The following is a 23,108-nucleotide window of genomic DNA, read 5'->3' as shown; positions in this document are numbered from 1 at the left end:
CTTTAGTTGGTCCTCATATGACACTGTTTGTATATGTCATAGCATCTCTCCTCTGTTTGCTTCTTGTAAAAGTACAAGACCTAGGCCTGAACACAGTATTCCAGGTATAGCTAATATAGAAAGAGACTTGCTTCTCTTGTCCTGAAATTGTATTGACACTCAGTTACTGTGACACAGTATGTTTCTAGACATCATGTGATCCATCAACAGAAAAGCGGGTAGGAAGAAGATCCTGGTCCTGCAAAGCAGGCCACATATAGGCTGTATATTCCCCTTGGAGCCTGAAGGCTGCTCAGCCTACTACCTACCTCTCTACGTCTCTCCCCTACTCCTGTCCCATCCCCCGCCTCCTGCCTCACTCACCTGCTGCCCATTGTTAACGTCCCATTCCCACCAGGCTTCCTGGGTAGGAAGTGTACAGGTGTATATAAATGTAGAGTTTCATTGAGCTGTGTATTTTATGTGTGTTTTTATTCATTCTCCATTAAAAAGGAAAGAAAAGGGCTGGAGAAAAAAGACAAAGATAATTTCAGACTTTAAGTATGGATGATAAGAAATTTAATGGTGGTCATTTCCAGAGGGGTGAGACTTTAAGGAGGAGGTGTCATTCTGGAGAGGACAAGCTGAACTCTGTCCTGCTACCAAGGCTCTGGCTCAGGTTGCCTGGCAGAAGCAGGCCAGTCTGTCTCCTTGTTAGAAACAGTGAGGGCAGTAGTAGAAGTCACAGTGATGGGCCCCTGGAGTCCTTGGACTTGTCACTTACTCTGTGGTCCTCAGCTCATTCTGTGACCCTCTTGATCTTGACCATATTCAACACCAAATCGTCTTTCACCGTCCTTTGGCTGTGTTTGATACTTCTGACTGTGCTCTGTTTCTTGAAACAGGTTCTTAAAAAATAATTGATTTCCAAAACACCATTCTGCTTATTTTGTCCTTACTACATGGGTCACTCCTCATGCCCCTTTCTGGTTGTGTCTCAACTTGCTAACCTTTGGAACTGTGGCACACCCACAGAGCAGGCTCAGGACCAGCTCCTTTCTTTAACCACTCCATAGAGGATCTGGTGTGACTGTGGTTGTACTGTGTCCATATTCTGAGGACTCCCAGTTTTTATCTAGAGCCCACATTTCTCTCACTGTCTTGCTTGAATTCTAAACTCATGTATTTAACTTCCTGTTTGACATTTCCAATAGACTATCCATTAGGCACTTCAAACTTAACCTGTTCGAAAACAGAATAGATTTCTACCTTCCAAATACACACGTGCCACAGTCCTCCTCAGTAAGTAGCCACTCTGTCCTTCCCTTTGCCAGGCCAGACAGCATCTTCTCTGTCTCTTCTGCCCATTCTCCAGGCTATCAGCAAACTCTGATGACTCAATCTAAAATATTTCCCCAAGGCTGGGCATGATGGCATGCACCTGCAGTCCCAGGAAAGTGAGGCAGAAGATTGCTGGAACCCAGGGGTTCAAGGCCAGCCCGGGCAACATGGCAAGACCTCGTCATACCTGTATATGGTGCCTCCACTGTTACCACTGTCCTCTCTGATTTGGATTGCTCAACCAGCTTCCTCACTGGTCACCCTGCTTGGACCCCACCCTGCCACCCTCCCCCCACCACCTGCTAAGGCTTCTCTCAACATAGCAGTGAGTGACCCCTCAAAACCTCATGCAGATCACACCCTCTTCTGCTGAGACCCTTCTATAGAGTATATTGTAGAGAGAAACTGAAGTCTCTGACAGTTGCACGCTGTGTCTTTCCCCATCTTCGCTGTTTCCCCGCTGCTTGCTGCATTCCAGCCACATCACTGGGTCTCTCCTCCAACATGTCAAGTGTCACCTTCTCAGTGACTGTCGTCCTTTACCTGCAACAGCCCATGTCTGCTTCGTTTGGCGCCTTCATGCCCTTCAGCTTTGCTTCCATGTCACCTCGGGTCAGGCCTTTCCCTGGCCATCCTGGAGGAAACGTGGTCCTGCAACTAGCCCTTTTGTTCCTGCACACATTCAGCTCAATCTCATGTCAGCTTTTGTCTCTTCCCCTTCGTGTATGTCTCCTTGCTGGAATGTTCCTGGGGAACACGGCTTTGTTTTGTTCCCTATGTTAGGAGCTGGCACATAGTAGGCATTCAGTGGAGATTTGTTGAATGAATACGTGAATCTGGGTGACTGTTGAGGTTGTTGATATGTAAGCTTAGCAGTGTTTTATGGTTTATAAATTATGTTCATTTTCATCTCACATGATCGGTTTGTTAACTTGTAAATGGAACTAAATCCAATTCTAATTACACTTAAAGTGCATTGACTTCCTTGATGACTGATGCAAGCTGGTTTTATCGGTAGGTCTCAGTATGTCATTAAAATGCCTCTTCCATGTCGTTCTATCTGTTAGTTATGTGGGACCAGTGTTCTGACATGGAGAGCATTTCTTTCTTTTATTGCCAGTTCCATAGATCTCTCTCTTGAGAACTGTGATTTCTCCTTAGTGAATCATGACAATCTTATGATAGTAAACTGGAAGTCCCCTGAAAAAAAGGTATATCAGCCATCATTCTGTCCTCTGTTAGGGAGGACACCACGACATCACTCTAGGAACCACTGGATTCCATGTTAACGGGGTCACCTGGAGTTGTGTGACACAGCTGTGAATGGTGAACTTAAAATGGTGGTGGTGGCTTGTTTCTCTTTGTTGGATCTTGTGTGGGTTTACTTCCCATGGTTTTAGTGGAATTACAGACTCCACAGGCTCCCTTTGCCTTGTGCTTCCTTATTGGTTTTTTTTTTTTTGGCTACTGTGTGTCTTTTTTTTTTTTTTTTTAAATTAGCACAGCTGTGTGAGGCTGTTCTAATCATCCACCCTCTTTCTGTCAGTGTTGTACTATGTCAAACGAGTCTATATTTTCATCTGGCAGTGACGAATACACTTATTAGCCTGATTGCATCCTTTGGTGATTGACTTTTGCTGCTTATCAAAATACAAATGGTATCTGTCACTCAAAATTTGAGCCTAGAAGTATGCAGACCTGGTAACCCACTACCATTCAGAGCCAGATGCCCAGTCCACAGAGAAGATGCAAATAAGAAACTGATTTGTGAGCAAAGGAGGTTGAAATTCAATCTCATTTCTCCTTTAATAGCTTATTTCAGTTACTTGGTCCTGCTCACAGTGAAGACTGGGCTTTATAATTCCATCTGTGTGCATGGCCTGCCTTGTGCATGTAGCAGTTGCAGAAGAATCTAGGCATTTTATAGTAGCTTCTTGCAACTCTGAGTTTGAGTGGAGAGCCCCCACTCTAAAAGCAAGCCTGCTTAACATTCTCTTTGGCCCAGCTTAGTGGTTCCCTTTACCTGCATTTCTGGGATAGACCAGGAGCAAAGAGGGAAGTGGGGGTTAGAGATGAGGATGTTCAAAATAACTGGAATACTACAAGACCTTGTAGAGTTAGCCAGGGAGGCCCTCTCCCAACCCTGATCATGAAAGCAGTTTATGTTTTATTCTGTATATAGTTTGTCAAATTTATTTAACCTATGTATCTTTTAAAGTCTTAATGTTATTTAATACCTATAATTCTGTATTTTGTTGATTGCTATATTTTCATTTCTCAGTCTTTTAATATTTCTCTCAAAGTTGCTTTCTGCTTTCTATCCTGACTTAATTCCTGTAATACTCAGGCTAAGAAAGGCCCTGTCTGAGTTCACTTTTTTTTTTTTTTTTTTTTTTGTAGATACAGTGTTTGAACACAGGGCTTCAAGGTTGCAAAGCAGGTGCTCTACCACTTGAGCCACACCTCCAGTCTAAGTTTACTTTTTAAATTTTCCATATTGGAAAGTTATCTTCTTCTTTTCTTTAAACAGGGTCTCACCATGTATGTAGCACAGGGTGGCCTTGAACTTGTGCTCCTCTTGCCTTTTGAGTGCTGTATATTTTCCTTTAAATTGATTGATTCCTGGACGAAGCCTAAAGACTCAGGTCCCTGAAGTGAATGGTTAAGTGGGGCAGGTGACTAGAATCACTGGTCCCTAAAAGCCTGAGTAGGGGAGAAGGGTGTCCTTTTTTTCCCTGCCTGCCAGGAGGAAGGTTCAGAAAACAGGACTTCTCACCAGGAACTCTAGAGCTAAAAGAATGTGGCTGTAGGGCTGATGCAGAAGTTTCAGAGTTGGAGGTGAGGATGCGAATGGCTACAAGAGCTGGAAGGAAAACTTACTTACTGATTTTTAGTCTAAGAAGCCTAATTCACATGCACAGCTTCTCCTGGAGTGAGGCCTTTCCAGATCTGTGGTGCTTTTCAACTGGTATTCCAAGTATGTCCATCTGCATGTAAACGAATTGCTCCAAGACAATCTGATTATGCAGTAGTTACTTTGGTGAGAATAGCGCCTCGGTGGAATGGAAACTTCATTTTGAGTCTAATATTAGACCTTGCTTTGGAAAATTCCTTTTAAATGATCACAAGCTGGGAATAGCAAAAGAATTTAACTTTCGACAGACAGCATTCACCAAGAATTTTTAACTGCTTATGTTGGGTCCTTGGGAAGGCAGATGTGAGAAATTTACCGGACAGGGTCTCTGGACCTGAGTTGACCTGACCTGCTGCAGAGTTTCTATCTGTGGCTGATAAGTTTTCCTCCTTGTCTCCTTTGTTCAAAATATTTTCATTCTTTGAGCGTGAGCATGCTAGGGATGAAAATTGTTAGGATGCCTAATTGTCTAACAATCCAGATTTCTAGGTCCGCCAACACTGCTGCCCATACAGGGATCTGAGGCAAGGCAGAAACTGACTGCTGAGCAGAAAAGGGACCAAAAACACACAGAACCCAAGCCAGGTCCTCCTCAGGGCTGGGAACTCTATCAGACCTGGCCTACAGAATATTTTTAGTTTGGCTGGATTGTTGTGTCTGCGTCAACTCACCTAACTTGTTAATTAAAGCTTATTTAAAGCCCCCTCCCATCATACCTTGTCATTTGCAAAGTTATATAAATGTTTGAAGAGCAATAAGAAATCCATTTACATGTTAACATAAACAATATTTTATTAAATATATTCTCCAAACAAAAGCAGAAGGGAAATGTTAGTGTTTTTCTCTTTGCATCTCTTTTATTATATGACTGAATGGAAGCAGCTCATACTTCCACACTCAGTCTGTGCAGCGTTGTGTATAGTTGAGTATGTGAAGAAAATCTAGCCTCACACAGGTATGTGTTTGGAAAAGGGAGGCATATCTTAACAGCCTTTGTGGACAGCAGCATGTATTCTTTGATACTACACCAACCCTCTCTAAGTACTAGTCTAGTCTCTCTCTCTCTCTCTCTCTCTCTCTCTCTTTGGTGGGACTAGGGTTTGAACTCAGAGCTTTGCACTTATAAAGCAGGCACTCTACCACTTGTTGAGCTACACCTCCAGTCCATTTTGCTCTGGTTATTTTGGAGATGGGGGAGGGTCTCATGAACTGGTTCAGGCTGGCCCTTGAACTGAGATCCTCCAGATCTTAGCCTCCCAAGTAGCTAGGATTACAGGCATAAGCCACTGGCGCCTGGCTAAGTAGTACTTTCTTAAAGGTTAATTGCATTTCGAATCTGAAAGCACACAGTAGACTTTTTGTACTCCATTCCATTAACATCCTTTGCTCTGAAATCTTTGCAGAAGAATTCAGAGGAATATATATAGATATCTCCTCTCCAAATAATATGTAGATACCCCCATTCCAGACAGTAGAACTTAATTTCTGCTCCCCACTGCTCCCTCGGGGGCAGGTTAGACTAAATGACTTGCTTCCAAAAGTAGAATTAGGGCAAGAGAAAATGAGTGGCTGTATAGTGGAGAAAACATGGGAAATGCCACCTTAACCAAATGATGAACCATCTGTAGTGGTGGGAGGGTATCCTGAAATCCTAATGCCCAAACTCGGTGTCATCATGAAAAGAGCCTCAGATGTACCTAAGTCACAGGACACTTTTCCAGGACACCTGACCAGTACCCCTTGAGATTGTCACCATCCTGAAAAATGAGGAAAGACTGGAAAGCTGTCACAAAACAGGAGGCTGGGAGATGTGATCCCCAAAGGCAGTGTGGTTCTCTGGATTGGTAATGAAACAAAAAGGATGCTTTTGGAAGAACTGGTGGAATTGAAATAAAGTCTGGAGTTTATTTAATAGTAATATGTCAATGACAAATACAAGGTGTGACAATGGGGAAACTGACTGAAAAGTCTATAGGAACATTCTGTACTGTGTTTGCAACTTTTTTATAAGTCTAAAATGTTTCTTTAAAAAAGAAAATCCATTGCTCTGCCTTATACTGTGAATGGATCATTATCTGTACCTGATTTTGCAGTGTCATTGTCATAGTAATTTAAAAAATATTGGTCCACTAAATTATTCAGATCTTTAAAAAGTTGATGTATTGCAGTATTCAATATTTTAAAAGCTGCATTCATTAATATCACCTGTCCTATCAAAAGAGTCCTTAACTGTTGAGAAGCTGTTAAGCTCATAGTGGTTAGATACAAATTTTCCCAAATTCTAATTTTCCATTGAAATACCAATCTTTATCTTTGGCAGCAACACTGCCCATGGTTTCCTTGATTCACAGGCTTATTCTCATAAAAATGTTGCCCAAATACCCACATCTAAATCACTGTAGCTATCCTTTCGAGTGAAAGTCATGGCCAGTGAAAAAAGCGGCAACTCAGCCACACAAGTGCCTTTTCCTCAAAGCAGCTGTCACACTTCAAAATGCAATAGAAGTGTTTATGGACTGTCACATTTGGCCAAGTAGATCACGAAGAGCCACGTACTCAGGATCAGGATCTAATGGGATGCATCGTTTTTACCGCTTTATCCGGGGCGTTCTTAAGGGAAACAGACTCTTCCCTCTTACTCTGTGCAGCGGTGAATTGTGACCACTGTCCTGTTAGTGGCCGCAGCCTTGCTCTGGGCCAAGTAAGTGACCTTTGTATCATCAGTTCAGGTATTAATATACTGAAAAAAGCTAATAACATTTTAATATTCTTGGGAGAACAGTTTGATCTCATCAACCTCCTAATGGTCTTGGGATCCTGGAGGCCTGTGGGCCTCACTGTGATGCTGGTGTGTTAGACGAAGGGCTGAGGGCACTAAGGACCACATCCATAAGGAAGCAGAGGACCGGCGCAGGACAGTGTGGGAAGATGATTTCCTGCTTCTAATAGTTCAGGAAGCTTTTCCATTTGGAAAGTGCTGAAATACAGATTGTAGAAATTTGTTAGCAAATTTGGGCTGCAAAAAAAAATTGCTATTTTTACAATAACCATATATGAGATGTCATTCAGAGAATCCAGAAAATTACCTCTTGTTTTCTTTTCTTTAAAGGTAAATCTCACCTGGCCATTGTGCAGCGGGTCAACAATGAGGGAGAAGGAGATCCATTCTATGAAGTTCTGGGAATTGTTACCTTAGAAGACGTGATTGAAGAAATCATCAAATCTGAGATCCTAGATGAAACAGATTTATACAGTGAGTAGCAGTGTCGAAGTGCAGTTTCTCAAAACCTTTGCTTTTTCTGTCAGGTTGTTTGTGAGTCATCTGACATTTCTCCCCGTATTGGGAGCCTCTGTTTGTAATTAAGCATGATGTGTGTAGGAAGGAACAACCTCCCAGTGTATTCCAGCCTCTTTACCGAGGGGGCTGAAGAGGCGAATTCTGAAATGTCAAGTGGCAGTGTTCTTTGAAAAGTCAGCTTCTCTTCACCACGAGTCTGCCTATTATTTGTCCAAAACAGAAAATTCTGCTCTTAGTTTTCAACTGTATTTCACATTGTTCATGCTAGATTTTCACTTTGCACAACTAGGCAAAGTGCTTTCAAATAAATTTGTTTGTCCTGAAGTTATAATTCACATATTAAAAAGTGAGTGGGATTTGTTAGCTGAAGGATGACAGCTGAGTAAAAAGCTCCTGGGTCAAGGATGGGGGGAGGTGTGCTGGCATAGTTGGAGGGATGGCAGAGGAAGCAGGGACTGGGTAGGGACACAGTGAGAATGCATTTTTCCTGTCCTCTGCTTCTCTGCCTTCATTTTGGGGGCAGCTAGGGGTGCGGAGTGGTTGGATCAGGTTAGGGGAGGTGAGCATTCGCACCTCATCTGCCCAGGCGTGGACTTGATCCTGAGCTGAGTGTTAAACGCTTCAGCCTTCTTCCTCTGCCCCACTCTTAGCACACGCGGCTCTCTCAGGAGTTCACACCACCAAAGAGGCCCAAAGCCCGGGAGGCTGGGGCCTCCGGATGAGGCTGAGGAAGAGCACTGGGGCTCTGTTTTTCTCTTGGCTTTGAAACATGTCTTGAGGAAGACATGCATGTCCCAAAGGGCAGAGCCTGCCCTACTCAAGGCAGAGTGATTTCATTCAGTCTTTCTAGAAGGAAACATTCCTTATTTTAAAATTAATGAAGTCTTTTGTACACTCCTGAGAGAATAAATTTATACTTAGCTAATGATTATCTTCTGAAAATATGTTCCCCTTTTTCTCTCACACCTGTATAGGGTTGTTGAAAACACTGTTTCCCATGTCTATTTTATGATCTTGACACTTGGGAGGGTAGTCAGAGGCCTCGTAAGAGAGAATATTGTCACTTGTGTTTGATGTTCTTTTTGTCCTTCCTCACAAGCCACCATTTAATACCTGGTGTGTATCTACATTTTCCAGGGGTAGAACTTGTCATTAAATAATGTTTGAGATCTTGTGTACTTGGGTTTTAGAGAAATGTTATCGAACTTCTTCTAAATCTGACTTCACGAAGAAGTGTTGCCCAGGACTTTGTGGTTTTGGGTATATTCAGTCTATACGGGAGATCACCAGTGATGACAGCCAGTCCATTAGAAAGTTGTTTTTAAGTTTTGTATTGAGTTGGAAGGAAATACAAAGCGTGATTGCCTTCTCCCCACAAAAAGCCTCGTACTCAATCTGTTTTGCCCTGGGCAGGAAGTGATGGTTCAGAGACAGGATTCTTGGGGATGGAGCAAGCAGAGCAATTAGGGTCCTGTCTTTAAGCCAGGTTGTTCTTCAGTCAGAGTATAATTACTTTCCAACACGTAGAAATGAAATGAAATTCCAATTTCCATGTCCATAAATAAAATTTCATTGGAATATAACAGGGCATTCATTTACACACGTCTGCTTTTGCTGAAAGGTAGCATGGAGTTTTTGCAATAGAAGCTATGTAGCCCCACCTGAAGGACTGACTCTGTGGCTCTTTCCTGAGGACGCATACTGACCCCTGTTGGGGTCACCTTCATGTTTGCTTGACCTTCAGGATCTCATGATTTGGGATAGATTATAAAAATAGTATTCCATGAGTGTTTTTTGTTCTTTGGGGGTCTTGTTTATGTGTTTATTTTCTTTCAGCTGAGGCTGGGGGTGAGGGGCCCTCAAAGGCAGGGACAGCTTCCTTTGCATGTAGCCCAGTTGTGGTTCTTCACTGGAGTGTGGTGACACTGAATGGAAGGAGACCACATGTGCACTTCAAGCCACACAGTCTGCTGCTGTGTTGTAGGCTCTGTGAGGAGTTTTGTTCCCTTCTGCCCATCAAGAGGTCTCTAATGACCTTCATGAGGTCTGATCAGGTTACCTGCTATGACTTCCTGTGGGATGAGTGGTGATTGTGTTCTGTGCCAATTTGGTGGGACTTCTCCCCTTCCTCTCCACGTGAGTCATCTGTAGGCAGTGCCCACCCCTGGAGAGAGTAGACTTTCTGGTGCGTTTCGGCCTTTCTATCTGAAAAGGACTCTTTTCAGATAGATAGGCTGCCTTTCCTTATATATATTTTTTTCTTTTCTCATTCCTCCCTCAGCTGATAACAGAACGAAAAAGAAAGTGGCCCACCGTGAAAGAAAGCAAGATTTTTCTGCCTTTAAGCAGACAGACAGCGAGATGAAGGTTAAAATATCCCCGCAGCTTCTCCTGGCCATGCACCGTTTCCTAGCAACAGGCAAGTGTGCTTGTCACAGTTGGAGATCTCTGCCAGCCCCGGAGCCTTTTCTCACCATGCTGACTGGGGGGCTGGGGGTGAGGTTGGGAAATGGGGTGATAAGTAATGCCACTTTTGTATTTTGTTTTTTGTTTTGTTTTGTTTTGTTTCTCTTTAAATTCTCTCCTCTCCTGTGTTCAGTGTCGGCATGAACCCTCTGAGACATTTACCAGGGGTGGACCAGTAACTTAAAATTGGTCTGAAAGGTAAGGATGAATGTTAGTGCCACGCTGCATGTGTACGGTAGGCCAGGTCATCCACTCCCAGCTAAGTCCATGGGCAAGCCAGCTGGCGGAGTAGGCTGACAGTGCAAAGCAGACACCACCTCGTTTGATTGGACAGTTGAGTAATTCTCTCTTCAGCTTGCCTTGGAAGAACAGTTGGACCTCAGTGGGAACGCAGGTGCTATGATTTGCAAAGAAGAAGTATAGATTTTCAGAATTAAATTTTTGTCTTTTACGGTTTTGATGAAATGAGAGATGGTAAGGACTTTGACATGGATTTCATGGTGGCCTCTTCCGATCAGATTGTTAACTTGGGCCCAGGCCAGCCGGCACTGACACTGCTCCAGAAAGGTCAAGGTTGAATGGACTTAAGAGACTGACTAACCCTCTCACATCCCCAGATGGCCCTCTAGGTGAAGGGTGAGCTCTGTTGGCCAGGGGAAGTGCGAAAAATCTGAAAGTACCCAGAGGCTTGTAGAAGACGTCTGTTTCCAAGATGAGAGCCAGTACCTTTCAGCTGCACCCAGTATACTTAAAATATTTTGAAAAGAAGGCCAACAGCCACCTGATGGGATGTTACCTACACTTTCAGATCATGTTTTCTGATACATGGAAATGCTCACAATTAATATACACAACATGACTTAATGTAAAGTGGGAAAAACCAGGATATAAAAGTATGTGTACATTGATTATTACTGTGATTTTGTGGGTACACATACACACACATAATACAGGCACACATGCCTAGGCAAAGCACTGGAAAGAAATACTCACCAAATTGCTCTAAATGGTTATCTAAGTGGTTGGCTTAGAGTTAATTTTAATTTTCTTTATCTTTTTCTGTATTTTCCAAATTTTCTGCAATGTACTATCTTATTACAAAACAATAAAACCTCACAGAAGTAAATACAGAATTTATAGCTTTCATATATAGCACCTAATTTACAAAATAAAAAATGATTTCCTTAACTTGCTTATTATTCTTTTTAATTCTGATACTACTGTTCCTCATCATTGAAGAATCACACAGTAAAACTGAATGTTATCCTACTCTGCCTCTGAGAAGTCACAAAGGCCACGTTTTCCATGGCCCCCGTAAGCCAGTAATTTTGATTTTTGTTATTCTAAATAAAGTTACTACCTTTGTAAATGCTGACCAACATTACTTTTTTTTTTGTTGGCAAGTTGGAGTGCATGTTGATGTGTGCACGGCCTTGCTTTTATTCCGAGTCTCTCCCTCGGTGGTCCCTGAATTTCTTAGGATAGTGGCGTGGGTGAGCGAGAGGTGGAGCCCTGTGTCTGTGCACCGGTACTAACCGCCCTCAGTGCTTGCCCACCCTGGCTTCCTCCCTTGGCTGTTTTTGGACAGTCAGACTGTTGTGGCTTGTTGGAGGCGTCCTGGTGTTCAAGGAGCCTGCTGCTGGTTGGTTTTCATTCCCGTCAGCTGGAAACACAGGGCACTTTTAATGGGACTGAACCCCGTGACAGGTTGAGAGACTAAAAAGGAACAAATATGAGCATTCAGCATTTTCTAATCTCTCCCAGGTAATTTTCCCCCAGTGGATCACCAAATGGAAGTCTCATTCATCCATGTTATATCACTTTGATGCCAAATATTCTCACTATCTGAGCACCTTAATTGCTGGCATGATCTTTTCCATCCGTTTGAAGTGTAATGTCAAGTTGTGTTTATGTCTATAGAAGTAGAAGCATTTAGCCCATCCCAGATGTCAGAGAAGATCCTTCTAAGACTGCTAAAGCACCCCAATGTCATCCAGGAACTGAAGTATGATGAGAAGAACAAGAAAGCCCCAGAGTACTACCTCTACCAGCGAAACAAACCTGTAGACTACTTCGTTCTCATTCTGCAGGTCAGAGGAATTACTCAACAGTTGTTTGCCCTCACTGAGTACCCACCTTTCCTGCTCGGAGGAGGCCTGGTGTAGGTGGATGGGTGTAAGGTTTACATACTTACCTTTTTGTTTAAGGGGAGCATTTCATCTCTCTCTTTTCCTAACTCTGAAAGAATTCTAATACAAAACAATGCCATTAATTATTTGAATTTCCAATACTGAAAGGTGCTTAGGGATTGCCGAGATGCTGGGTCAAATGGAGAATGGTGAGTTTGGTTGTTGGTACTTTTTGAAGAGTCTGGGAAAGTACCTGTCCCTATCCAAATCTCGTGGGTATTTGAAGTTTATTGTTCCTTGGTCCTCTTTGTATCATTTCTTTTTTCCATCCATAATTAGGATAGGGACCAAGAGCTATCCTAGTGTCTCTTCCATTGTCACCATTCTTAGTATCTCTTCCATTAATGCCAGCAAAAGAATCCATTTATTGCTGGTTTTATCCCTGGGTACTAACTAGATTATGTTTAAAGAGGAACTAATATAATATGACAGCCCCTTGAGTGGCATAATCCTCTAGACGAAGTGGGGAGGCCATCCGTTCTGAGCCTTCTTTAGGGGCTGTGGCACTCAAGTGGACAGAAGGCTTTGCTATATCCCAGTTGCACTTCACAGGCCCTGTCCTTGGTGTGGAGGCCAACATGGGCATTTCAATGAATAAAATCCTAGTTTTGTGGATTTATTGTACCTCTTTATTGATGAATCACTTTTTCAGGAAATCTGAGGTCATTCGAATATGAGAATCCCATCCTCTTAATCTTTCTCATATTTCTTGTTGACTCCTAATTGTGAACTGGAGTTTCATTGCAAGAGTATGGTTAGTACTTGGGAGGACCAAAACTGTACACGAGTCCAGCAAGACCCTAGTTATCTAAATGAATTAAGAAAGTCATTCTCATTTGAAAATAACTCTTTTCAGGTGTGTAGCCATCAGGAACTCTGGCAGATGTTGTGATCATGTGAGTCCCGTGTCTGGGTCATATTGTAGTGTCTGTAAGCAAGAGCAGGGGGTGGAAAGACATCTGATTAGCTGATGACATGCCACTTTCTTTCAGGCTATCATAGAAACTTCTGTTTCCAGGCTTACTAACTCAGTACTGTGGTTCTCTATTAACTGCAATCTTACTTGATTGCTTTGCTTTTTCTCTGAAAATATGTAAGCTCAAAACTCCAAGGGCACTGTAGGGAGTTTATTTTATTGATTTCAATGAAGAAACAAAACATTCATGGTTCTCATGAAAGCTAGGTGTGGCTATTCCTTAAGCCTAGAGAAACTGGATTGCAGTAATGTCTGTTATTTAGGAGAATTTTGAGGATCATGATTGTGAATTTCAGTGGTAGCAACAGGAACCATGGGGCTTTCAATGGCCTATTTTTATATAGTTAGCACTTATTTAATTGAGACTCAGTAAGGCTTTACTGCTGCATAAGCCATGGATCTCAAGATAAAGGTTATGGAAAAGGGACTTTAGAATCCCTTCTGTTTACAAGACGGTCTTTTAAATAAAGGTATTTTTGATAAGTCATTTATGAATATCTACTTGTATTCGAATACCTCCTTATGTTAGATATTTACATAAATGTGGCAATTTGTTGAACGGATGATGCTGTGGGAGTTATGTAGACAGCGTGCGCTTACAGACAGGCCTGTGGAGGTATTTAAGCTTCAGAATTTGGCAGAAGTCATTCTCTTGCAGACAGCCAGTTACCCGAGGTACGCAGAGAACAGCAGAATGAAATACCATGCCACCCCCTGTCGAGCTGGTGTAATTATCATTGTTTGCCAAGCACATGCCACCCAAAATGTTGCTACTCCAGGACTGGGAATTCATGCCAGAATATGGAGCGTGCTCCCCTGCGTTTCAGGAACATGCAGTCAGAAGGAAACAGCTCCTGCCTTCCCCGCCTGGCCTTCTCAGCTCAACAAGGCACTTCTCTGTGACTAAAATTATGCATAGAAACACATCATTTTTAGCTTAAGTCCTAAGTGAAATAAAGTGTAATTTGTTGAAAGCAAATGATCTAAGTAAACTTAATTAAATGAATATTTGGGGTCAGGTTGGTAGTGCATACCTGTAAGCCTCGCACTTAAGAGGCAAAGGCAGGAGGACAATGAATTCCAGGTCAGCCTGGGCTACACAGCAAGACCCTGTCTCAGAAAATCAAAACAAAAACCAGAGAGACAAAGTAAGATTTCTTACTATATATGCATAAAAGGCTAAAACTTCAAGTTTTATCCAAAAAAGTAGATTTTTTAAATGTACTGAGAGATTAATAAGGGTGATGATAATAGCACAATAAATCATGACAATTTTTATTGACTCTATATGCTTTAAATAACTACATATGCATACATACATATATATATAGAAGCAGAAATGGATGGAACATAGTTTTGATGGAAATGTTTTTCTACCAACATTAAAGAACAAACATACCAAGAAAAATGGTACAGTACTTCTAAGTTGCACAACCAGTGAAATAAAATTAACCGATTTGGAGAAAACCAATCATTTGTTATGTCACGGTATACATGCTGGTGGTATAAAGAAATCTCATAAAACCACCCACACAGATAATAATGAAATTAAATTAGGAATAAAAAGCACATAGTTCAAAAGTACTAAGCCTTACTAAAACTGTGATAAAGTCTCTTATATGGACTTATATGCAAGGCACAGAAAACTTATATAATATGTTCTCATTTCTGTAAAAGAAAAAAATACTTTTATAGAAATGCATCTGTATATGAAACTTCTCTGCAAATTTACTCAAGAAACTGGTAATAATTGTTCTCTCAGAGACTTGGAGGGCTGGAAATCCAGCAAAAGGGAAGCATTTCTCCCTTGTGTGGTTTGAATTTCTTACCATGTGCTTGTGCTCCCTATTTAAATAATCAAAAAAAGAACTAATGGCAAAATAAGAACCCTAAATAGCAACTGAATTAGGGGAAAATATATAGAATTTCTTAAAATAATAGTATATCATAAAGACTACTATGTTCATGTAAATCCTAAAAATGTAGTATATCAAAGTTTTTAAAAACTTTATTTCTCTAAGCAAATAAATAAAAAGATAACTATAATCATCGAAACAGCAAAATAATAAGCTAAAAGGACAGGTTAAATGGTAGAAATTGTTATAAAAAATAAACTCAAAAATGAAAAGGCTTTACAACCCATAAATAAAACCAAGATTTTATTCACTTATTTATTTATTTTTGGCAGTACTGGGGTTTGAACTCAGGGTTTGTGCTTGCTAGGCAGACACTCTACCACTGGAGCCACACCCTACCCCTTTTTCTGTAGTTATTTTTCAAGTAGGGTCTTACTTCTATGCTTGAACTGCAGTCTACCTATTGATGCTTCCCATGAAGCTGGGGATGACAGGCACACACCACCACATACAGCTATTTTTATTGGTTGAGATGGAGGGGGCGGTCTCACAGACTTTTTGCCCAGGCTGTCCTGGAACTTTGGTCCTCTCAATCTCCACCTCCAAGTAGCCAGGGTTACTGATAAGCCACTGTACCTGGCCTGGTTCTTTCAAATGTCTGCCTAGCAAGTGCAAAGCCCTGAGTTCAAACCCTAGTACCACTATCCAAAAAAAAAAAAAAATTAATAAAATCAGTATCCTCTTGGTGTAAGTAATGTGATAATCAATGTGAAAATGCAAAAAGTTCTCTCCTTACCTCCAAAAAAGCAGACAGAATAAAGGATTTGATGGAAAAGAAAACTTCAAAGAGCTCATAGTTTCTGTATTATGCAAAGAGGACTTAGCCAGGTACCAGTGGCTCTTGCCTGCTGTGGGGAGCAGATTATAAGAAGCCTATGAGAACTTGACATAAGCACAGCTGTGTCCAGTAATCTGCAGGCTGAGTTGGCCCAGCCCCAGCCGCAGAAAGGGGTGAGGGCAAAATGCAGCACAGCTGCTTTTCCGAAGATGTTTACGCTCAGAGTAGTGATCGCAGGTTCCTCCTATCGGGAGTCCCCCCCCATACACTTGCCCACCAAGAACTGCTGTTCCACCTCCTTGTTTGCCACTGTGTATAAGAAACTTGTTGGAGGTGGATGAGGCCATTGTGTGTCTGTGAGTCTATGGACTGAGACTTTAAGAGTTATGCTAGAGATTAGAGGAAACACGGGACAGTGTGAGTCTAAGGACAAAGACTTTAAAGAATAGAAAAGAAGTGTGGTTTTAAGAAATAAAAAAGGGAGACTTTAAAGAATGGAAAAGAAGGAAGAAAGACATAAAAAAGAAGTAACGAGGCTGTTGGGTATCTCCATCCAAGCGCCCAGCCCACCTGACCCCAGCTTTCTGCATGTTTGTCTCCTGTTTTTTGTCCTTTTTGCATCTCCCATCACTCCTAGTTAGATTTCTAGGACAGCCTCGCACAGGTCGTGAGAGCCTGCAGTCCTAGCTATTTGGGAGGCTAAGATCGGGAGGATCAAAGTTCGAGGCCAGCCTGGGCAAATAGTTTTCAAGATCCTATCTCCAAAATAACCAGAGCAAAATGGACTGGAGGTGTGGTTCAAGTGGCACAGCACTTGCTTTGCAAGCATGAAGCCTTGAGTTCAAACCCCAGTACCCCCACCACAAAAAAAAAAGAACTTTAAAGCAATCATAATTTTTATCTTACACAAATAGAACAAGACAACATGATATTCAAATATGTTCTTTAAGGCTAACAGGGGCTCAATTCTAAAACCTAATAAGATTATGGGCCAGTTTCACTTATCAACATTGATGTATTATTTCTAAATAAAAAGGATGCAGAGAATAGCATATACCAAAGAGGGATTCATTGTGACCATTGTGACTGTGACTGATTTGGGTTATTTTAGGATCAAAAGTTAGTTTAACATAAGGACAACAAAATCAAGAAGTGCCACATTAGCAAAGTATTAAAAAAAAGTCTTATGTTTATGTCTATAGAAAATATAAAAAAGGCAATTGGCAAAGTTAAATACCTGCTGTTATTTTTCTTTTTATGACTTTTAGCTCAAATTAATTATTCTGATGAATGGATTTCACTGTGGATTGCCACAGTGCGTATGTGTGTTTTGATCAACTCCACCCTCCCTGGTCCCCTCTTTTGCCTTCTCCTTTCTCCTCTGTCTTTCCAATACCCTTCATCTTCCCTCTTGGGCCCTTTTGTGCTTTCAAATTCTTTTTTTTTTTTTTTTTCAGTTTCCACATATGAGAGAAAACAAAGCATCCACTCTTGATTTTAGAAACCAAGCAAAAAAAAATTTTTTTTTAAAAAACAAAACAAACTATAAGTGGTAGAAAGAAGTATCTCCATTATGGAGTATGCTGTCTACAGATTGATCTGGAGAGATGTGGAAAGTTGTAATGGTTTGAATTCCCTGGAAGCAGAGCCCGAGACATGGAGACATGGAGACATGGCTTTTTAGGAACGTGATTTTCAGAGAGTGTTTTCAGGGGAAAGCAGTGAGGAAAACGGATAGGACGGATAGGAAGCTGAGGAAGGACATGGTCTCTGCTGAGGAATAAGCTTCAGCTTGTTCTAGGAGAAGGCTTTTGATTTGGATCCCCCAAAGCAAGGGCCCCTGTCAGCCAGCCATCAGCTGTGAGTTTTGAGGGGTGGGAGGCAAGCAATAAGAGTGGGCAGTAAGGTTTTCTCCAGGAAAGTGCATGGAAGTAGTGATGTTGGAGTTTACAGGACAAGAGGACACATCTACTGCAGGAGATAGAATACGACAGAGAGATGCAGAACTAGTGCCTTATGATTCTATATGTAGCAGTCAAAAGATTCCCAGGGAGTACAGAGAAAAGATAGTTCCAACTGACAATTAGCTGTGAAGTGTAGAACTTAGATGGATCGTGTTATGTTAGCAGGGGACCAGCTTCCTGCTCTTGTCACTCACACACTTTTTAAAAAAAAAAGTCAATGTGTGTGAAGTCCACTGGCAAAGTCCCAAGCCTACATTAGCAGCCTCCAGATGGTAAGCCAAGGCTAGAGGACATGTGAGCGCCAGAGCCAGTCAAGACCTGGGATAGTCTAATGGATGGCGGGTGGCCTCTGCAGGGACTGCCGGTCAACACCTCCTGGTGTCTAGTTACCTCCTTTCTGTTGTCAAGCCCCAAAAAAGACTTTGTAGTGGAGACTAAAGACAAAAGCCACACAAAGCACAGAAAGGACTTGGCCTGAGTACGAGCAGAGGTCAGTGGCTACTGGCTTGCAGTGTCTGAGGGAGCCTTTGGTCTGTAGCAGTCTGGCCACACTGACCACCTGGGGTTACCTGCTCTGTGGGCAATTGTGCCACGCCACGTCCGATAGCGTAGGATCCCTCTTGGAGGCTACGAGTAGCATTTAGAGACTTTGAGAAGAGGCTATCCAGTGCCTTCATCCAAAGGCAGGCAGGGTTCTGTGCTAGAATTTCTGCTCAGGATGGCAGCTTTGCTTGGCCGTGTTAGGTCTCCTTCCTCATCTGTGAGTTTCCAAGCAGAAAGCCCTAACTAGTTCCCTTGGGGAACGCCTGGAGGCCACTTCACTACGTCATGTCTTGTCTGGTCCTGATTTTTTTTTTTTGGTAATATGATAAATTTATGACTATTTCAGAAGTAAAATCCATATGTAACTCCTTCCTTACATGTCACGTGAGAGGACACCTAATTGATTTTGAGCCAGATAAGCCATTGCGTCACGGAGATGGCCCTAGTCTATGCTGGTGGGCATATTTGAAAAGTGGTCTCTTTTGGAGCCACTGACACACAGATACTGAATCACGTGTTTACTACATGCTCCTGAAACTCGAGTGTCAAAAGAATCATAGAAGGTTAGAAAGGACAAAGGGCTTCTTTATCTATTGTGATTTTATAAGTGAAGCAAAATTAGTCTTAGATGGTGATTCCTGAGTGATGCTGATACTATGGCAGAGTTTCCCCGGCTTGAGGCAAAATGAGAAAAAGGAAGAAAGACTGGGCTCACGCCTGTAATCTTAGCTACTTGGGAGGCAGAGATCAAGAGGATCGAGGTTCAAAGCCAGTCCAGGCAAATGGTTTGCAAGACCCTATCTCGAAAACACTTATCACAAAAACAGGGCTGGTGGAATGGCTCAAGGTGTAGGCCGAGTTCAAACTCCTTGGGGGGGTATCAAAATGTCTGGCCTTTTATGAAATGATAGTTAACAATAGATCATGAAATAAAAGTTTGGTGACCCTAAAGGAGCACTTTTACAGTTCTTGGAACCTAAATGTCCAAGAACTACTGTGCTAACATGTCCAACTGCAGCCTGATGGGTCTGGCTTGGTAGCATCCAGATAGCCGGTCCTCCCCTGCCCAGGTTCTGTCTTGAAGGACCCAGAGGACATCAGCTGAGAAGACTGCAGTCTTGGACTCTGAATCTTTCTGCAGCCTTCCTTGTCTAGTTAGCAGATTGCCAGCTCCTATCCCTTTGTGGGTAACTCTCAGGGCTGGTATTCATAGACTGAACAGCAACCCCTAAACTGCTTCCTGAAACTCCCTGAGAGCTCCTAAAATTTCTCCTGCCCAGGTCACACCCCATACTCCTAACTCAGAATGCCTGTGAGCAGGAGCCAGAATCAGAATTTGCCACTCTTTGCTTTTGATTTTACTGGGCAGAGGCCCCAGGCTGTGGTGCAGTGAGTTCTGCCCCAGGAATGGCTCCTCCCCTCCCCCCAGTTAAATCTTTATTTCCAAAAGGTGCCTATTAAAATACTTATGTCAATATAGTAGCATTCAAAAGTGAGTGGACTAGTGGGTGGAGGTGTGGATCAAGAGGTGAGGTGTCTGCCTGGCAAGCACAAAGCCCTGAGTTCAAACCCTGGTACCACTGGGAAAAAAAAAAGTGGACTCATCAATTTGGATACATTTCACCTGAAAAAACATATGATGACAGATCTGTCTATGAGGAAGAGGAACTAGAACAAGGGTCAACACAGGTGCTGAGAAAATCCTATTTTCTCATCCTGGGGGTTCTTTGAGGTTCTTCAACCTCTGTGTTTTCGCTGTAAGAGATGAGTTAATTTCTCTAATTGGTAGGAGGCCAAGAGTGGAAGTGATGTGTCCTTTCTTGCTCAGTGGATGTGAGCAGCACCCGGCTCTCCTAGCACTGGCTAAGGACAGTTCTCTTCTTCTTTTTTTTTTTTTTTTTTTGCAGTACTGGGCTTTGAACTCAGAGCCTTCACCTCGAGCCACTCCACCAGTCTTTTTTGTGTTACGTATTTTCTAGATAGGGGCTTGGGGTCTATTTGCCTGGGCTGGCTTGAACCTCAATCCTCCTGATCTCTGCCTCCTGAGTAGCTAGGATTACAGGTGTGGGCAACTGGTGCCCAGCAGTATGGTTCCTTTCTAAGAGGCAAGGCTGGGGTTGTTGCCACAATCTGGTTCTGGGGTGACAATTGTCCTGCCAGTTCTGACAGTTTGTCAACAAGTAAGTGTGATGTAACACCTGTTGGCAAAGACGCAGAACACACAGGCACTAGAACTTGTAGAACAAACCACAGATTACTGGAGGTGGCAATCACTGTGATACTCTGCACAGAAGTTCAGATAAAGATGGCTCTGTAGCCACTTTTGAGGTGACAGACTATGAACAGAGACAGATGTTTCCAGAGAGCATGTATGTGTGTGTGTGTGTGTGTGTGTGTATATATATATATAAACTCTATTCAAAACCAAGAGTCAGTGCAGGGAAAGCTGGATGGAAAATTGAGACGACAAATGCCATCATTGCTCTCTATCACTGAATGTCATCTTCCTTCTTCCCTCTTCTCTGAGGGACCCTGCCTCATCTGATGACAGTCCCTGTGCCCCTGCTTTCCTGCTAGCCATGGCCTTTGCTCCCCACTTGCACCTCTTCTTTCCCCAGTGACTTTCTGCCCCAGATCCTGAGTGGCCTCTGGCCTGTTTGGCCTGATGCCAGTGCCTCCTCTGTTAGACAGGGAACAGTGTGCCACCTGCTCTGCCATCAGCCCTGCTGTTTGACTTCTCTGTTCTCCGTGGAATGGAAATTCTCCTGCAGGCTCCCAGCAATTCCCTGGCCAGTCAGCAGCATTGCCTGCTGTCTGTGGTGTCCCTTGGCAGGTGACACTGTTGACCAATCCTTCATCAGGAGACTCCCCTCGCCCAGTTTCTGTGGTGAGACCCCTGTCAGGGCCTCTGCTTTGCTCCAGTTCCCTGTCAACAAACCGTTTCCAGTTTGCTCCTCCTCTCAGTCATGGGCTGCAAGCTGGTCCTTTGCTCCCCATTTCTTTCCATTTGTCACCTTTCTGTGCCTCCTGGATCTCCATTTTCAGTTCTGACCTTCCCCCAACCTTCATCCTTCCACTTCAACCTTGAAGACCTTGTTCTGTACTAGAATTTGTCCTTTCTCCCAACCCCATTAGGGCAGCCCCTCCCAACGCTTCTACCTCCACTTATGAGACCCGCCTTCATCTTCAAGGCACCACGCACAGCTTCTATTGTGATTTCTGACTCCCGCTCCTACCCCTGCATTTCTCTTCCTGATGGCATCACCCAGTTATGTTGGCTCCTCACCCATGGCTTCTCTCACCCAGTCTCTTCCCGGTCCTGTAGCCACCACCCTAGCTCGGTCTAGACTTCTATTGTTCCTGGAGCTACATAGACCCCACCTGCCTTCCAGACTCACTTCTTCTCTGTGCAAGCCCAAGAGCCTGGCATTGGCTGTCACTTGCTTCAGACCTTCCTCCACACTGCTCCCTTTTGCTTCAGCCAGATCCTGCCCATCCTTAGGTCTTCCCTCTTGTTGAACATGTGTCTTCAGACAGGAACAGGAAGGAAGTTATTTCTCTGAACTCCTTTGTTCTTACTGTCTCTGTCCGTCTGGTCATGCCTCCTGTCTCTGGCTTTCATGTGCTATCCTCCACCCACTGCACTGGGGCTCCCTCAGAGGGCAAGGGCTGGTTTGTCGGGCTCCTGGAAGCTCCTATAGGGCCCTGCCTGTGTGGCAGGGGAAGGGGGGTGGGTTGTTCAGTACCTGTTTCATTAAAGGTTGGTTTAAAATCACTGGTGGAGCGGTGGGGGTATAGCTCAATTGTAGAGTGCTTGCCTAGCATAGGAGAAACTCCAGGTTCAATCCTCAGTACAAAAAAGAAAAAAATATATGTAATTTTTTGACAGCATTGGGGTTTGAACTCAGGACCTCATAGCTTGCTTGGCAGGTACTCTACTACTTGAGCCACTCCACCATCCCAAAAGAAAAAAAAAAAAGAAATGAGTGCAGATGTAAGTTCTTTTCTTACAGCAAGAGAATTGTATGAACTGGTGAAAACTAGTATTTCCACTGAATGAAGGAAAACCTAGGAGAGACACGGAAAGTCTTCTGGAGAAGGTATCTGAAAAAGGAAAGCCTTCTGTACTTGAAAATTTACTGTAGGGTAATTTAATAGGCATTGGTCAGAGTTATGGGGTTCACATTAGCAGGTGGTGTGGTGCAGCCCATCCAGTGAGAGTTTGTTCTGTGGTCAGAGTCTCCTGATTTGTGAGGGGGGGATAAATTGTGTCTGCTTCCTAGAGTCGTGAACTTTATAAGAATTGTAAAACACTGTGCAGCATTAGCTCAGTTGCTTTTCAGTATAGGGCAGCTCCCCAGTTGCTTACCCCATGTAAAGGATGTCCTAAAGAGGCATGCTCTCAATGTGAGCAAGAGCCGGGCTGACCCTTGACTGGGAATCCTGGAAGTGAAACTCCTATAAGAATATAGGCTCAGTGCAGGTTCAGCACTGTGAAGGACAATGGTGGTCCCTAGAGTTATAGCGATGGACAAGCCACCGTCGTCCCTGGAGTGCTGAAGGTGAAGGAGAGGTTGCAGACAAGTGAGAAGAGAAGAAAGGGGGGAAGCGCAAGGGCAGCAAGGGGGTTTTGTTCTGATGAAACTTTCCCAAGGTGCTTTTCCAAGATAGAAGTCTGTGCTCTGTGGTCCCTGGAAAAGGTGCCGACCCACTACGCAGCTACTCAGTTGGTCAGGACACCAGG

The 23,108-nt window shown here is 43.1% G+C and overlaps 1 protein-coding gene across 7 annotated transcripts in view; it reads left to right on the top strand.

The window, feature by feature from the left end:
• Positions 1-23,108, top strand: part of Cnnm2 (cyclin and CBS domain divalent metal cation transport mediator 2) — a 130,245-nt gene that overhangs the window by 96,028 nt on the left and 11,109 nt on the right. For 2 of the 7 annotated variants that reach the window (XM_020165975.2, XM_074078390.1), the window contains exons 2-4: positions 7,344-7,487; positions 9,814-9,951; positions 11,919-12,088. In XM_020165975.2, the coding sequence (XP_020021564.2) occupies positions 7,344-7,487; positions 9,814-9,951; positions 11,919-12,088 (452 nt within the window). The other 5 variants (XR_012449634.1, XM_074078391.1, XM_074078392.1 and 2 more) reach the window with 5 other exon arrangements.

Source organism: Castor canadensis, chromosome 7 (genome assembly GCF_047511655.1).
Source record: "Castor canadensis chromosome 7, mCasCan1.hap1v2, whole genome shotgun sequence".
NCBI lineage: Eukaryota > Metazoa > Chordata > Mammalia > Rodentia > Castoridae > Castor > Castor canadensis.
Note: the sequence above shows the minus strand (reverse complement) of the source record. Positions and strands in the feature narration are given on the sequence as shown.